Source organism: Barbus barbus (genome assembly GCF_936440315.1).
Source record: "Barbus barbus genome assembly, chromosome: 14".
NCBI lineage: Eukaryota > Metazoa > Chordata > Actinopteri > Cypriniformes > Cyprinidae > Barbus > Barbus barbus.
The window spans coordinates 12,068,261-12,085,851 of NC_136742.1; the positions used below are offsets into that span (position 1 = coordinate 12,068,261).

Here is a 17,591-nt window from a genome sequence, read left to right on the forward strand (position 1 = left end):
TTCTTGCGATTGGCTGAACAGATGATACTCACCCACTGGCGTCATCTGATTTGACGCGCTACTGGCCAATCATCGCATGCTGGAGGCGGAGCTTTGGCCACCTGAGCAAGTTCCTAAACACCACGCAAAATATAGAGGACAAATTGTGCGCGTGCAAGACAAGTGGGGAAACTGCGCGCATAAGAAACACGAGAAATCGCTTTAAATAGCAGTTTATCAGACAGTATTAATGCATGTAGATTTATGCTCGTCCGCTGTGAATACATATAAAAAGCATTTGTTAAATCAAAAACCAGCAACAAGCTCTATGCGTTTTTAAATTGCATTGTAATTTGGCGATTCGTGATTTAAAAAGCTGTCGGAATGGATCCGTTGTTATATTTGGGTGGGTTAGTTGTCTTGTTTTTGGTGTGGATTAAGGTGAAGGGCTTGGAGTACGTGATAGTACACCAGAGATGGGTCTTCGTTTGCCTCTTTCTGCTCCCTTTATCCGTCATCTTTGATGTGTACTATTACCTGCGCGCGTGGATCATCTTCAAGATGTGCTCAGCACCCAAGCAGCACGACCAGCGAGTCAGAGATATTCAGAGACAGGTATCTGCAAAACTTCTAGCCGAATGCTTTCATGTTACATATTATACTTTCATTTATAACTTAATATTTCATATAGCCTAAGTATCAAAGGTGTCTTTGGTATTGATGATAATTCGTTATGCATGCAAATTAGAAATGCATGTAATACTAATGAATATGCATAAAAAAAGTGCAAACGGCTTGCTCTATAAAGGTAGGCGGTGTTTCTTTAAAAAAATTCTGGCGTGGCGAAAAGTTACTGACACGCCCCCTACAATTCGACACACCTTGACAGGTACGTCAGTGGTAATTTTATTGTTGCTGAATCAATGTTAAAAAATGAACATATAAACTTGATTACACTTAGATGCAATCTGGTTTTATTAAAATGTGACCATTTCAATTTTTCAGGTGCGAGATTGGAAAAAAGAGGGAGGGAAGAAACATATGTGCACAGGTCGTCCAGGATGGCTGACTGTATCTCTCAGGGTGGGAAAATACAAGAAGACACACAAGAACATCATGATTAAAATGATGGACATTCTGGAGGTGGACACAAAACAGCAGGTGGCTGTATTTTTTGACAGTAAAATTGTTTCAATCTCTTCTCCTCATTTAAAGTTAAAGGAATAGTTCACACCAAAAATGAACATTTGCTGAAAATTCACTCTCACTCGGTCCATCCAAGATGTAGAGTTTGTTTTGGAACAGATTTGGAGAAATTTAGCATTACATCACTTGCTCACCAATGGATCCTCTGCAGTGAATGGGTGCCGTCAGAATGAGGGTCCAAACAGCTGATAAAAACATCACAATAATCCACAAGTAATCCACACCACTGCAGTCCATCAATTAATGTCTTGAGAAGTGAAAAGCTGCATGTTTGGAATAAACAAATCCATCAAGTCCTTTTAACATTAAACTGTTTAAAATCCATAATAACGGTTCATTTATTGAATCCTCTGTTGTCCTCAAAATACACTGACTTATTTGTTTAGAACTGTTTTGGACGGATTTTATTTGTAAACGGTGCTTCATCTGTGCATATTTCTTTCCTGATTTTGATTAAATTACTTTTTTAAAGCTGTATTAAGGATAGAGGAAGAAATGTTTAAAAGTTAAATACGTCTTAATGATGGATTTGTTTTTTTACTTTTATTTTTTTTTACAAATATGCAGCTTTATTTTACACTTGATGGACTGTCGTGTGGATTACTTGTGGATTATCTGATGTTTTTATCAGCTCTTTCTGGCGGCATCCATTTACTGTAGAGGATCCAATGGTGAGCAAGTGATGTAATGCTAAATTTATCCAAATCTACATCTTGGATGGCCTGAGGGTGAGTGAATTTAATTTTGGGGTAAAATATTTGGAAAGACAAGGCTTTCATTGGAGAAAACGTAAAGTAAAAACGTATTTAGATAAGAATTTATAAAATAATTGGTCATATGTGATTATTAGTGTTAATACAATGTAAAGTGAGGAAATGTACAATTGTCATAAACAACAAATCGAACATTTTGAATTTTTTCCAGGTGGTGCGTGTGGAACCCTTAGCTAACATGGGTCAGGTGACTGCTCTGCTCAACTCTATTGGCTGGACACTGCCTGTGTTGCCTGAACTGGATGACCTCACAGTTGGTAGGTTTTATGAGACAAAAAAATAAACAAGTATTTAACAATTTCCTTTGGATTTGAGGATGTGGCTCTGTAGTACATTTTCTTTAAAATAGTAAATCTGAATATTAACTTACTATTTGAATTATTGTCAAATTTGCAGGTAAAAGTATGTGAACCTTTGGACATTCTATGGATTCCTGCATAATTTCAGTAACGCATACACATAAAGGGTTCACATATTTTTTTTCTCCTGCATCTGTGTGTTAAGCCTAGTTATGCTTGTTTGTTACCAAGTCTCAGATTACAGAAAACTCTTATTTATGTGGTGTCTAGATGCATTTGAACATTTTCTATTCAGCATACAGTAACACTTCTCTCCATTTAGATGAAGACTGTAAATCATCTCTGACCGGTATAATCTCTCCCTTTCTTTCTGCATGCACCACAAGGGATTCATTTAATGTCTCTGAGCACTTGCAGATATTCGCTTTCTTTAAATGGAGCATAACGTTTTCTCCTGATCAATATTATATGCCGTGTGTGGTGCATCAGAGGCTGCTTACAATTAGGTTATAGATGAGCATAGTCCCTGTTTCAATGAGGTAGATTAGATTAGGCCAGATACGGGTCCTATTGCTGAAAGTGTTTATAGATCCCAGAAAAGATCGCTCCTCGGCGGAGAAATGTTTTACACAGACTCTCCTTCAAATTCGTGTATTCATTTGTAATTCTGTAGAGACACAGTACTTAGTGATAAGACATTGGAAAGGTGTGTTGTGTTTGTGAAGTGTTGAATGATAGGAGATATTTCTGGCCACATGTATTGATTCCTATATCTTTGATACTGTAAGCATGGTTTGAAAGAGTTCGTTTTATACAAAACCATTCCTAAAAGCAGTTTAGAGCCATACGCCTATAATAAAAGGTCAGTTATTTGGACTTTTGACCCTTCCTTTTTATCTCTCAGTTGGCACTGTTCACAAATAAGGTACCTCGTTTTTTGAGTGAAAAAATAATTTATGAATAATTTTCACAATATTAAACAAAAAATTATAAAACTTTGCACTGTATATTACACTAGTGTGCTTTAATGTTTAATCAGGAAGTGTGCTTTTAAATGCTTTTATTTTGTACAAAATTGCAAAAAGTCAAACTTGTGGTGTTCCGGGTCAAAAATGACCCGGCCTCAAATAATTGCTTATAAATCTCTCATAATGCTATATTATCACCAAATATTGGATTCAATCTTTTTGTCAACTTGTTTTCTTTCATGTACGACTCCTTTTGTGTTTCTATGTGCATCTGATAATCGTAGGCCTCATTTATCTGAAAGTAGGCACCTAATTTTTTGAGTGAAAAAAGCATTTTTTATGAATAATTTGCACAATATGAGATAAAGTGAAACTTTGCTCTGTTTATCACACTAGTGTGCTTTAATGTTCAATCAGGAAGTTTGTTTTGAAAGGCTTTTATTTTGTACAAAATTGCAAAAAGTCACACTTGTCAAAAATGGTCGGCCATTGACAGTGAATGGGGAAGAATGAAAGTAGAGAAACAACTAGTGTTCAGGAGCATGTTGTGCTTGCAAACATACAGGCCTTGGACCGGTGTGTGTGTGGATGCATGTATACTTATGCTATCACACACACACACACACACACGTCCAAACTGCCTTGTCTTTAGCCTGCATTGACTTCAAAAGAATCTTTTCTTTCACCACATATTCTAGACAAAACATTATGACAATAGGTTTTGAGGCTTTCGTGTTCTCACAGAGTAGACGAAAGTTTACAAATAAATGCTTTAGCACAGAGTGAGAGCATACAAATGCCTCACAGTGCCTTGCTTGTCATTCAGTCAAACCGCATTTCCATCCAAAGTTGCGAATTTAGCTTATGCGCAAAACTGGAATATCGCATAAAACATTTGCGAATAAGCACCGCTTTTGGAGGTGGATGCTGCTGTTTGGGAACGCAGTCATGTAAGACATTTCTTGGAAGCAATTAGAGAAATACTTTGATGACAGACTTCATGCATTATGTCTGTGTTAGCTAGTGTTAGCGCAATGGCAAAGAAACTGTCTTTACAAGAGATTCTTGATCATATTACGCAAAATAGCGAGGAAAAGACAACTGAAGATGAATCTTACAGTGAAGATACATTGCAAGATATATGGGAAGAGGAAAACATCACTGAACAAGCTGAAAACCTGGCAACAACTGAAGAGGAGCAGTCTTCAAGGCCTGTATGTTTGCAAGCACAACATGCTCCTGAACACTAGTTGTTTCTCTTACTTTCATTCTTCCCCATTCACTTTCAATGGCCAACCAGTGTTGACAAGTGTGACTGTGCAATTTTGTACAAAATTAAAGCCTTTCAAAACAAACTTCCTGATTAAATATTAAAGCACAATAGTGTGATAAACAGTGCAAAATTTCATTATTTTTTTTATCTTATATTGTGCAAATTATTCGTGTAAAATACTTTTTTCACTCAAGAAATTAGGTGCCTACTTTCAGATAAATGAGGCTTACGATTAATCAGATGCACATAGAAACACAAAACGAGTCGTAAATGAAAGAAAACAAATTGATAAAAAGATTGAATCCAATATTTGGTGATAATATAGTATTATGAGAAATTTATAAGCAATTTTTTGAGGCCAGGTCATTTTTGACTGGGAACACCACAAGTTTGACTTTTTGCAATTTTGTACAAAATAAAAGCATTTAAAAGCAAACTTCCTGATTAAACATTAAAGCACACTAGTGTGATATACAGTGCAAAGTTTTATCATTTTTTGTTTAATATTGTGAAAATTATTCATAAAAATTTTTTTTTTCACTCAAAAAAACCAGGTACCTACTCTCAGATAAATGAGGCCTATGATTAATCAGATGCACATCGAAACACAAAACCAGTCCTAAATAAAAGAAAAGTTGACAAAAAGATTGAATCAGAGGCCGGGTCATTTTTGACCCGGATCACCACAAGTGTGACAGGAATCCGAAGACAACACAAGGGTTAAGTTAATTAATACAACGGTAACATAAAAATAAACTATTAGTATTAAAAATGTTACTCACATTTTTAATACATTTTTAATTTTGTTGTAAACAAAAACTTTTATTTTGGATGTGATTAATTGTTTGACAGCACTATTTAAAATGCATTAAAATAGAAAACAGTTCATTTAAATTGTAATAATATTTCACAAAATTATTTTCTTTTTTTAATCAAAAAACATTAAAACTAACTTCGAACATACCTTTGAACAGTATTATAATATTAAATGTAATATTAAATATTTCATTCAGTTATAGAATAAAGGCATTCTTTGGTCATTTATTGTGATAGAGGTATTCCCCATCAAGAAACTGTCTCTCATAATTGTCTCATGTTGTGTTCAGGTGGGCTGGTAATGGGAACAGGCATTGAGTCTTCATCTCACATCTACGGCCTGTTTCAGCACATTTGTGTGGCTTTTGAGCTGGTGTTGGCTGATGGGAGTCTGGTCCGCTGCACTGAGGTGAGGGCATTGTTACAGATGATGTAAAACAAACATAGACATGTTAAAACAAATGTTTTAAAACTTGCCCACAGAAAGAAAACTCTGACCTCTTCTATGCCGTTCCCTGGTCCTGCGGTACTTTGGGGTTCCTGGTTGCAGCAGAGATCCGGATAATCCCAGCTCGCAAATGGGTGAAGCTTCGCTACGAACCTGTACGTGGCCTGGATGCTATCTGCAAGAAGTTTGCAGAGGAATCAGCCAATAAGGAGAATCAGTTTGTGGAGGGACTGCAGTACTCTCGGGACGAGGCTGTGATTATGACAGGCAGCATGACAGATCATGCAGAGCCTGACAAGGTGATAATGAATATCTGTAATGCAAATCTGATTGCTTTACTTTTTCTATGGCCCAGTTGCTACTAGTTTGGCCATTGAGGATCCAACTTTTCCAGTAACACTGGTGCATGTTTATCTACAATTGAACACCTCTGTGTTATCATAGTGTTTAATTTTGTCTCTGTTTTTCAGACTAACTGTATAGGTTACTATTACAAGCCGTGGTTCTTTCGGCATGTGGAGGGCTTCTTGAAGCAGAACTGTGTTGCAGTGGAGTACATTCCTCTCCGGCATTATTACCACAGACACACCCCCAGCATCTTCTGGGAATTACAAGTAAATTACTCACTCAACAACACGGCTACCAAATAGTCATCTTCTTTTTTTCATATTTTGTCTTTTTGTTTTTTAAAGAAATAACAGACACAGTGATTTTCAGTGGCTGTATAGTGTCTTTTTTTTCTCAAGTTCACATAGTTCTGGCAGATTAACCACGGATGTAGAGAATCAAATTATCTTGATTCACAACAATTCTTAATTTTACACAACATACAACATCATTTAAAAATTTGGGTTATATGATTTTTTACTGTTGAATGTCTGGAAGTCTCTAATGCTCACCATGGCTGCGTTTATTTGATCAAAAATGTAGTAAATACAGTAATGTTGAGAAATATGTTACAGTTTAAAATTAAAATTTTAAAATGTAGTATATTTTAAATGTAATAATTGTTGTTATTTTTTTAATACATTTTTTTACGATTCTTTGAGTAGAAAGCAGCATTTATTTGAAACCGAAATCCTTTGTAAAAAATTAAATGGCTTTATGGTCACTTTTGATTAATTTAACAAACTTTTGAATGGCAGTGCATCTTATTGTTTTATCATTTAAACGTCTGTTTTGAAAGAATTTGCTTTGTTTCTTTCAGATAAATGTCACTTGGTTTGATATTGTTTTATATAATGAAATTACATTGTAAGTAAAGCTCAAATGTATAAATATTTTTTATGGAGCACTCTATCTATATCTACCTGTACATATATTATAATTTTGGCATTAATTATTCTAACTATTCAGAATTGTCTTTGTCATTCCTTTATCCATTTTATTTTTCAACGAGTATCCCATAATACAACCATTTTATTTATTCTAGTCCACTGTAATGTGAGGAGCTTAGTATTCGATTACTATCTCCACAGTTAGATTATGATTGGATCACTTGAGATTGTATCTTATAATATTAATATCTTAGACTCTTATTGAGAAAGCCTGTTAGAAATTTTAACTTTCAATTTGGCTTTGTGGTGTACACTTGTGGTGTATCAAGAGTTTGAGACAATTAGTCAGACTACTTCCTCCTCTATGGTTCCATTATCTACAGCATTTTTCACTTGTCCCATAATGCATAGTTATAGGGAAGACTATTATCCTTCTCTTCCATCTTATTCAAGCCACGTTTCTCTCTCTTTCTCTCTTAACCCTTCTCTTTCACTCTCAAACATACTCCCACACAGTTTCGATGCATTATATCCTCTAAAGCCGTCCATTAGCTACAGGAAGTGTGCGTTGTCTGTTGAGTGGCAGGACTAGTCTAACATTATTCAATAAATTATGCAGCTAAAGCTAAGATGGATAAGGTCAGAAGGAGTGTCTTTGACTGTAAAGCATGACTTTTCTGAACATGAAGAATGGAGTATGTATACACCTACAGTATACTTACATTTGCTAACAACACTTCCTTTAATTAGTGAACATGTTGATTGGTCATTTCTTTTCTGTAATCTTTTTCTATATCTTGTTCTCCTGATCTATTTCATATTATTTTACATTCACCATTCCTTGTCTGTTTTTCAGGACATCATTCCGTTTGGGAATAACCCATTGTTCAGATATGTGTTTGGCTGGATGGTTCCTCCTAAGATCTCTCTACTGAAGCTCACTCAGGGAGAGACCATCCGCAAACTATACGAGCAGCACCATGTGGTGCAGGACATGCTGGTCCCTATGAAGCACATCAAGACTGCCATCCTACGCTTCCACGAGGACATACATGTGAGACATCCAAACACACACATAGATATACACACATTAGGTGAGAACTGAGAGCTAATGCCATAAATGTATACAGTTTTGTATACGTTTTTTAATTAAAAAATATATATTAATGCATTTCTTAATTATTAGTAAATGTTAAATTGTCAAAACATACTGAAGCTTCCATAAGGAATTTTATATTTAAAGTGAAAGCAGACATCAAAATGTCTTTTACTGTAGAACAAAATGTGTCAGTCTGTTCCAGTAATGTTCACCACAGACCTTATTTTACTCAAAAATCGAAAGCTGCTATTCTAAAAACCCATTAGATATTCTTATGGGAACGCATGGCTTGAAAAGCTAACTCTCTTCCAGGTTTTATGACTACAAACTGTACAGCTCTAGAGCAGCCAAATCAGAACAATGCCTATGATGGAAAAAGAGCCAGTATTACCAATATATCAAACTTGTTTTATTTTGTTTGTAAGAATTATTTTTTTTTTTCAGCAAGGATGCATTAAATTGATCAAAAGTGGCAGAAAAGACATTAATAATCTCACAAACGATTTTTATTTCAAATAAATGCTCTTCTTTTGAACTTGACAAAATGTAACATGGTTTCTACAAAAATATGAAGCAGTACAATTGTTTAATAACAGTAATAATAAGAAAGATATGTTTCTTGAGCCGCAAATCAGCATATTAGAATGAAGCATCATGCGACACTGAAGACTGGAGTAATTCAGCTTTGAATAGTCTATTAAAATAGAAAAATTATTTTAAATTGTAATTATATTTCACAATATTGCTGTTTAAAAAAGTGATTGGATGTACTACACTGTAGTGCATTGATTTGTTGATGGTTATGTGTGTGTTGTAGGTGTATCCTCTGTGGCTTTGTCCCTTCGTGCTGCCCAACCAACCAGGAATGGTGCATCCTAAAGGAGATGAAGATGAACTGTATGTTGATATCGGAGCGTATGGGGAGCCCAAAGTCAAACACTTTGAGGCCAGATCCTCCACGCGGCAGCTGGAAAAGTTTGTCAGAGACGTTCATGGGTCAGTTATCACTTTTCATCTTTCCATTGTTTGGTAGAACCGCATCAAAATAATTAGGCCAAAGTAATACTGTAGGGTATTGTATAACACAAGTCCTTCCATCCATTTCTAGATTTCAGATGTTGTATGCTGATGTATACATGGAACGACAGGAATTCTGGGAAATGTTCGATGGCACATTGTATCAGAAACTCAGAAAGCAACTCAACTGTGAAGATGCATTTCCTGAAGTCTATGACAAAATCTGCAAGAGCGCAAGACACTGAATCACATTGGGCAAATACTCTTATTTCATGAAGGAGCACCAGCTAAATTTTCAACCCCCTTGTCATATATCTACGTTTAAGACAAAAACGTAAAGGCCCTTATTATTCCTAAGGTTTAACACATGCTTAGAATCATTAAAACAATATATACTGCTTAACAGTCAGTTTATGTACATTCAAATGTGAATAAATCAACTATAAATGAAACTAATTTAGAGTACTGTGTATAATAATCTGTTAAGCATTATATATAGTTCAATTTTTTTAATAAAAGTTACCAATGATTGTTTTAATTAAAACAATATATATATTTGAGAAGATATTCTTTATTTTCCTACATTGTGAATGTTGCCTTCCTCAACATTAATGTCTTAATATCCAACATAGTGATTTGTTTTTGAGGTGTATTCAAAATAATGTTTTATCTACTAAAATAATTAGAGCACTTCTCTATATGAGCCTGGCACAATTTGTGAATGTATCGAGTATTTGTTTTAGACCCATAATGCACCACTTTGTTTTATCAGAAAGCAGTATTTGTGCTAATTATGGATTAACTTTTGTGATCAGTTCAGTTACTGTTATTGTTGGTTTCATAGATTAGTTTATTTTAGGCCTATGAACACAAGGATAACAATATTGTATTTGTGGCCTTCTTGTTTTTTCCCTTTTATACTGTGTTCACAATATATTTCTGCGTTTGTATTTTCGGTGAACTGAAACTATGGGTGTCACATTGTTAGCAGTCTCAACATACGCATTAAAATGAATAATTTAACTCATCTACAGACTGCTGTGCTGTCAATAACAGTGAATTTGGCTTTGATCACTGTGAACCTCTAATAATGGAGCTTTTGGGAAGTTTTCCTGCTTTTTATGGTGGTGCTTAATGTGTATTGGTTGGGTTGAGTGGATTTATGGCTGAGGAACATATGCTATAGAAAACAATCCTCCATCTGCTCCAGATGAACATTAACGGCTCCCAGTGTCTCCCTGTAACGTGATGCTGGCACATTATGATAATACCTTGTTCAGCAGTCATATCCTTGTCATAGTAATTGACATCCTTGCTTTAAGAGAACATTTTTTCTGTTTTTGGTTATCTCTTTTTGGCAATATTATTAATATCCCCTAAAAACTAAACCATGCATACAAATCTTAACAAATATCTATTAGCAAGACTCAATGGACTGCTGACCATGTCTCCCTCTTGTGACTGAATTCTACCTTCACATCTTCTTTCTGGTCCTACATATGCCTGTGAAACTGACAGGTTTCTTCTGCATAAAATCTTATTTTATAGGAACATGAACATGCCATTAGTATGATCACTTACATAGGTTAGTATTTTAGGTCTAAAAAAACATGTTTGTTGCCCTTCCAGAGGCACACGCAAATTTGTTACTCTAGGTTACTGTATTGTAGTTTCCTTCAGTTTGAAAGGCTAGAGATATATGTTTTGTGCCGCCAAAGCTTCTCCAGACAACAGAGAGATTTGTGTATCACCTAAAGTTTTTCTATTACACATTTACAAACCTACTTACAAATATTTGCATGACGTTCCTAGTGTTTTTAGGAACCACTGATGTTGTTCTCCTTCAGTTGCACAAAGTAATTGGTGTAATCTTATGCCCTGAACAACTGTTCATCAAAGCAGTGAGACAACAGTGAAGAAAGCACCCAAGAGAATTACCCTGTCCTTTTCTCATTCACACCCATTAAATACAAACCAATGATATGTTGAGCACTAATTAATCCACGAGTTTGAACATGCCCTATAAAGCCACAGTGAGAGTGAATGCGGAGATTATTTTCTGTGAATATTTGCAGTCAGAACAGCTATAATTAAGGACTTTATCAGTTAACTGGTCCGTTGTTGTGGTAAACACCTCTGACACACCAAATATTTTGTACCAAAATTATGCAAATATTCATCAAAAAATAATCAAGTGTTTTAATTATTGTAATATACTACTACTAGTTATATAATTATTAATGATAATAAAATGTGTGTGTGTGTACACTTCCAGTCAAAAGCTTTTGAACAGTAAGATTTTTTATGTTTTTAAGGAAGTCTCTTCTGTTCACCGAGCCTGCATTTATTTGATCTAAAATACAGCAAAAGCAGTAATATTGTGAAACATTTGTACTATTTAAATAACTGCTTTATGTATATTTTAAAATGTAATTTATTCCTGTGATTTCAAAGCTGAATTTTTAGCATCTCTAGTCATGATTCTTAAGAAATAATTCTAAAACTTGCTGTTCAAAACATTTATTATTATTATTATTATTATTATGTTGAAAACAGCTGAGTAGATTTTATTTAAATTGATCTGAAATAGAAATCTTTTGTAACATTATAAATGTCTTTATCATCACTTTTGATTAATTTAAAGCATCCTTGCTAAATAAAACTATAAATTTGTATAACCCCCCCCAAAAAAAATTACACACACACACATATATATATATATATATATACTGACTCCAAGCTTTTGAATGGTATAGTCTATAATGTTACAAAAGCTTCTTTTTTTTCCAGATACATGCTGACCTTTGGATCTTTCTATGCATCAAAAAATCCTGAAAGAAAGTATTCATCTGTTTTAAATAATAATAATAATAATAATGTTTTGTAATATTATTTTGTATTATTTAACTAAGTCGTGACGTATTGTCAAGTATGGTGACCCATACTCGAAATTGGTGCTCTGCGTTTAACCCATCCAAGTGCACACACACAGCAGTGAGTAGTGAACAAATGCACACACACACACCGTGAACACACACCCGGAGCAGTGGGCAGCCATGCTGCGGCGCCCGGGGAGCAGTTGGGGGTTCGGTGCCTTGCTCAAGGGCACCTCAGTCGTGGTATTGAGAGCGCTGGACATTCCCTCCCCCCACCTACAATCCCTGCCGGCCGGGGACTCGAACTCGCAACCTTTCGATTACGAGTCCGACTCTCTAACCATTAGGCCACGACTTCCTAATTATTTAACGACAGTGAAAAGTGTCGCCCATTCAGTTAACTATGTATACATGGTAGGCATAATAAGCAAGGCTTCTGCCTACTCCTTTTTCGGTAAATATGTATTTTTATTTATTTTGTGAAAAGTTGTCTGTGAGGACCGGAATAAAATTATTATTGATATTGATATTGAATAATGTTTCTTGAACAGCAAATCAGCATATTAGAATGATTTCTGAAGGATCATGTGAGCCTGAAGACTGGAGTAATGATGCTGAAAATTCAGCTTTGATCACAGGAATAAATTACATTTTAAAATACATTCAAATAGAAAGCAGTTATTTTAAATAGTAAACATAGTTCACAATATTACTGATTTTGCTGTAGAAGTAGTAGTAAACAAGTAAAACGCTAGTATTTTTTATATAGCCTAAAATTTGGGACGCAGGTAAAAGGTGTATTTGTCTTTGTAAATTTATGGAATTTCATAATATATAGGGTATACTTAGTTCTATTAATGTATATTATTATCACTGATTTTGCTCATTCACACCCTTTATGGTCTGTATTTAACGGGTATAAATATTGCATGTTAGGGTTAGGTTACCGTTATATGCATTGCCTTTATAAATAGCAGCTGTATATAAAACAGATTTATTGTGCACAAAACCACGCCCAACAATAAAGTCAACATACACTAACCACGCCCACCAAACCACTCCGACCGCTTTGAATGCGGAGTAAAGTCTTGTGCGCATAAACCCCGCCCACCTGCCTGACTGCCAGAGTCCGAGAGTAACTGCGGGTGCACACCGGTTCCTCCTTTTTCGTAGATTTATAGTGACGTGCAACCGGCCACCGACGATTTACATATTCACGGGTGATCGTCTGGTAAGTAGATCGACATCATGTAGCAGTAATGATATCCAGTCTTTCATTACCCAGGGGTAGCTTTCACATGACGCAACAGAAATGACATGCTACGAGAGCTTTGTAAGTTGGTGCCAATAATATGCAAAGAAGTTTCCTCTTTTGGAGAGAGTCGCGGTGCTTTGGAGGTTTGGACACCATGGCTGCATCTGAACAACTAGTAAGCTGTCTATATAGACACCACTATGCGAAATTATAGGCGCGTGCGTACTCAGTCAGGAGCCACAGATGCAGTCTAAGTAGGCAGCTTAGTATGTTTTGAGACACAGCCCACATTCTGGCCATGGCGTTAGTAGTGAATCAGCCTTGCACAATAAGGGCACGAGTAGTTCACTCACACTTACGATTCTTAAAGTGACCGTTCATCCAAAAATGAACATATGATAGCTATATTTACTCTCATGTCTTGTATGACTTTCTTTCTTCTTTGAAGCACAGACTATGTTAGTTAGATTGACAGTCATAGTTCACTTCTTGGCACATTTTTTCCATACTTTGGAAGTGAATGGTGACAGGGGTCAGGGTTGCCAAGTGTGCATTTTCCTGTGAGTTATAGGTTTTACACATTGCCTAAATTATATTTGACTGAAATGCTTGAAATATTTAATCCATCTTTTATTCTAACAAATACAAATTTGTTGTGAAGAAGGTGCACTGGTAGTAAATCGTTGAACTTTTTTTTTTTTTTTTTTTACTTTTTTATTACTTCTAGCCTATTATATTGTAATTTGTGTAATGCATAACAATGACTGCAAAATATCTATTTTAGGTATGAAAGTTGCAAGTTTTGATGTTTGGGTTAGGGTCATTGGGCTGCTTTTGGATTAGTTATGATTGACCATTAGGCTAGTTTTTTACTCCGATCTGGCAACCCTAACAAGTGTTGTCATTCTTAGTTTGGAACAACATGATTGCGACAATTTTAATTATTTTAAGCTGGTTTGACTTTCTGATTTTTAATTATATTCCCTATTTGTCTTGTTGCTTTGTTAACCCCACACAGTAGTTTGCAGTTAGTGTTCCTGATGTGATTTATATTAGGGGCAGATCTTATTTAAGGAGGTTTGTTCCATTATGGTATGCCCTGTTAGTCATGTGGGTGAAAGGTGATCGTCTCTACCTCTTTTGTTTATAACGCAGGGTGTGTTTTGTAGTGTGCATCACATCAAGTACACGACTTAAGACATTAAAACTGTTATGACTTCTGAGTTTTAAATCTTTTGTGATGTAAGGCATTTTTGTGTCACACCTTAAACAGCATAGTGACAGTGAGTGAGGGAGGTGAAAGACGATAGTGTGCCTGTGACAATGTCTACAGACAGAGAGCCTCCCGTCACTGCCAAACTCCTTCACCTCATGTTTCTCTCCACCTTCTGGGGAATGCAGATATGGGTCACCTTCATATCAGGTAGGTGTGGTCACTGTTTTTCACTGCATTTCATTGGTGGTAGATCATTAATAGTGTGATTGAAGTGTAGGCTGCTTCAAATCTTAAAGTATATTTAAGAAAAAAATACTTAAGTCGGTCAAAAATGCACTCTAACGTTCAGCTAATTACATTTAATATATCAATTTTAACTATAATACATTTTCATTTAATTGTACAGTACATTGCAATTATTTGTCTGAAAACATTAGATTCAATTTGCACTAAAGTATATTCTTTTGAAGTATATTATTTCTACAACAAGCACTATTTTTAAAAGTCTGTACTTTTTTCACAAGGATATTTTAATACATTAAACTAATATTCTGTTATAAACAAGGTTTATGATATGCAAAGTCCTTTTTTTTTTTTTTTCTTTCAGGCTTTGTAATGGACAACCATCTAAACCGACACACGTTTGGCTTCATCCAGAGCCGGCTCTTCCCGTTTTACCTGCATATCGGCTCAGCCTGTGCTTTCTTCAACCTCACCATCTTTGCCATGTACCATCCTAGCAACATGCTGGATGACAAAGAGGCCTTCCAGGTATTTAGAACATTATGTTCCCAGTAAAAAAATAAAAATAAAAGATATTGATTAGTTCACTGAAAAATTAAGAATTACCATCATGTCGTTTCAAACCTCTAGAACTTACTTTCTTCTGTGGAACAAAAAAGAAGATATTGTGAAAAATTTGGTTGTCGTTCTTTTCCATCCAATTAAAATAAATGTGGACTCTTTGGGTGAGAGACACAGCAAATCTTTTTTTACTATTCACCGACGATCTTCTCTTTAGCTTTATGTGAGCTGAGAATCAGTGCCTGAATTTTTAAGTCTGTTCAGTTATGAACAAATCATTGGTTGTGTGAATCAACTGATTCTTTGACTAAAATCACATTCAAAAGAAAGATTTATTAATGAACCGAGCATATCCACTTCTCTTATGAATGCACAAATATTGAAGGACTGGTTCACCCAAAAATGAAAATATGCTGAAAATGTACTCACCCTTAGGCCATCCAAAATCTAGATTAGTTTGTTTCTTAATGGGAAAAGATGGGAGAAAATTAGCATTACATCTCTCACTCACCAATGGATCCTCTGCAGTGAATGGGTGCCGTCAGAATGAGAGTCCAAACAGCTGATAAACACATCAGTAATCCACATCACTCCAGTCAATCAAATAAAGTCTACCTGTTTGTGATAAATTCATCAGACCGTTGCTTGTAAGCTCCAGGTCACATTCGTTATAATTGCATGAAAAAGTGTGGCCAACGCATTCTTTAAATTAGTTATTTTTTTTGTTAAATGGAAGAAACGAAGCCATACATTTTGGAACAACACAAAGTGGAACAGATTATGATTTTTGGGGGAACCTTTACACTTTATGTAAGGTGAGACTCACCAGCTTTCTGTTTTTCCCCTAGATCTTCATTTTTTTTGTCTGTGTGACTGTGGCGGCAGTGAATGCCCAGTGGTTTGGTCAGATGACCTCGGAAATCATGGCAGACATGCACCTAATTGAGCAGGCATGTGGATTGGGTCAGGACATCGGACTCTCGTCCAATCGGGAAGTGTACGCCAAGCTCTGCGAGACAGACCCCAAGTATAAAAAGCTGAGTGGTCGGCTGTGGCTGTATCACCTTCTGTCCTCACTTTGTAACCTCTGCTGTATCGTATGTAATGGATACAGCCTATATTACCTGGCAGAAAACCTCACCACACTCTGATGACCTTCCTGTAACAGAGTAGAGTTATGCTCTCACAACGCAATGCAACCCCTTGGTTAACGTCTGTGTGACTCAGGCAGCGATGACCTGCTCTCAGGTACTGGATTACCTCCTGACAAATTATTGTTATGGATTATCTTTTTCAATCTTTGTTGTGCTAGTTTTAGTTTAGACATATGATGTATAAAGAATATTTTTTTGTAAATGTTTCAGATAATGTCTGTGCATATTTAAATGATACAATGTTACACTTTGCATGGTTGAGAAAAAACTGATATGTGAGTTTAAATGGACAAAAATGGGAAGGGATATTTTTCTCTATGAAGGCAACTTCACTCTGTGACAAAGTAGTCAAAAATTATTTGATTTCTCTGTTTGAACGGCCAGCCTCACCCTGTTCTCCTGAATTGGGTGTGAATGTATCGACATGTACGTGCACAATCTCTTATTATAAGTACACTTCCACATTTTAACAGGGATGAGTATGCAAATTATGCTCTCATCTGGCTGTAGATTTAGAATTCTGTTGCTGTTTGTTGAAATGGAGTTTAAGTTAAATGCACCCAGCACCAGCTGCACCACAGAATGGGGTTGTGCATGTTATACAAGTATTTTTTTTAATGACTCACAAACACATATTCTTGTTTTATACTGATTGACAATGTATATAGTGTAGTATTTAATCAGTGCACTGGATACAGAGGTGACTATCCGCTCGGAGCTAATATAGTCTAATGTGTCTTAATATATAATATATTCTAATGTAAAAAAATATATATATATATATTATTAACACTATTACTGTTATTCACACTATAAACATATATTTCTGTTCAAAAGTTAGTTTTTTTTTTTATTCTTTAAGAAATTAGTTTATTCGGCAAGGATGCAAATGATCAAAATGACTATAAACACATTTATAATGTTGCAAAACATTTCTATGTGAAATAAATGCTGTTGTTTTGAACTTTTTATTGGTCAAAGAAGTCTGGAAAAATAATCACGGTTTCAACAAAAATACTGGCATAATTCCTTTCAACATGGATAGTAAGAATTTTTTGAGCACCAAATCAGCATATTAGACTGATTTCCAAAGGATCATGTGAGCCTTCACCGGAATAAATTACATTTAGA

At 35.4% G+C, this 17,591-nt stretch overlaps 2 protein-coding genes across 4 annotated transcripts; both read left to right on the forward strand.

Moving 5' to 3' along the window:
- The first annotated feature begins 99 nt into the window (after nt 1-99).
- On the forward strand, nt 100-10,181 carry LOC306879877 (delta(24)-sterol reductase-like). Of its 3 annotated transcripts, XM_079433104.1 has the most exons (10): nt 132-594; nt 788-868; nt 985-1,140; nt 2,110-2,215; nt 5,605-5,723; nt 5,798-6,061; nt 6,233-6,376; nt 7,896-8,093; nt 8,956-9,134; nt 9,247-10,181. In XM_079433104.1, the coding sequence occupies exons 3-10, from the start codon at nt 1,021-1,023 to the stop codon at nt 9,398-9,400; spliced, it is 1,284 nt and encodes a 427-aa protein (XP_079289230.1). In that variant the 5' UTR covers nt 132-594; nt 788-868; nt 985-1,020; the 3' UTR covers nt 9,401-10,181. The 3 variants fall into 3 exon arrangements, with proteins under 3 accessions (XP_079289229.1, XP_079289230.1, XP_079289228.1); XM_079433103.1 differs by having other exon boundaries at nt 100-868; XM_079433102.1 differs by lacking the exon at nt 788-868.
- A 2,959-nt stretch (nt 10,182-13,140) lies between these two features.
- Nucleotides 13,141-16,659, forward strand: LOC306879823 (transmembrane protein 205-like). The gene is made up of 4 exons (XM_079433023.1): nt 13,141-13,262; nt 14,560-14,709; nt 15,110-15,273; nt 16,155-16,659. The coding sequence occupies exons 2-4, from the start codon at nt 14,610-14,612 to the stop codon at nt 16,455-16,457; spliced, it is 567 nt and encodes a 188-aa protein (XP_079289149.1). The 5' UTR covers nt 13,141-13,262; nt 14,560-14,609; the 3' UTR covers nt 16,458-16,659.
- The last annotated feature ends 932 nt before the right edge of the window (nt 16,660-17,591 follow it).

Excerpts from the sequence above, each read along its gene's own strand:
- LOC306879877 (XM_079433102.1), top strand. The coding sequence starts at position 364 with ATGGATCCGTTGTTATATTTGGGTGGGTTAGTTGTCTTGTTTTTGGTG. Across the intron at positions 2,216-5,604 it reads ACTGGATGACCTCACAGTTG|GTGGGCTGGTAATGGGAACA; the intron begins GTAGGTTTTATG and ends TGTTGTGTTCAG. Across the intron at positions 6,062-6,232 it reads ATCATGCAGAGCCTGACAAG|ACTAACTGTATAGGTTACTA; the intron begins GTGATAATGAAT and ends TCTGTTTTTCAG.
- LOC306879823 (XM_079433023.1), top strand. The coding sequence starts at position 14,610 with ATGTCTACAGACAGAGAGCCTCCCGTCACTGCCAAACTCCTTCACCTC. Across the intron at positions 14,710-15,109 it reads ATGGGTCACCTTCATATCAG|GCTTTGTAATGGACAACCAT; the intron begins GTAGGTGTGGTC and ends TTTTTCTTTCAG. Across the intron at positions 15,274-16,154 it reads ATGACAAAGAGGCCTTCCAG|ATCTTCATTTTTTTTGTCTG; the intron begins GTATTTAGAACA and ends TTTTTCCCCTAG.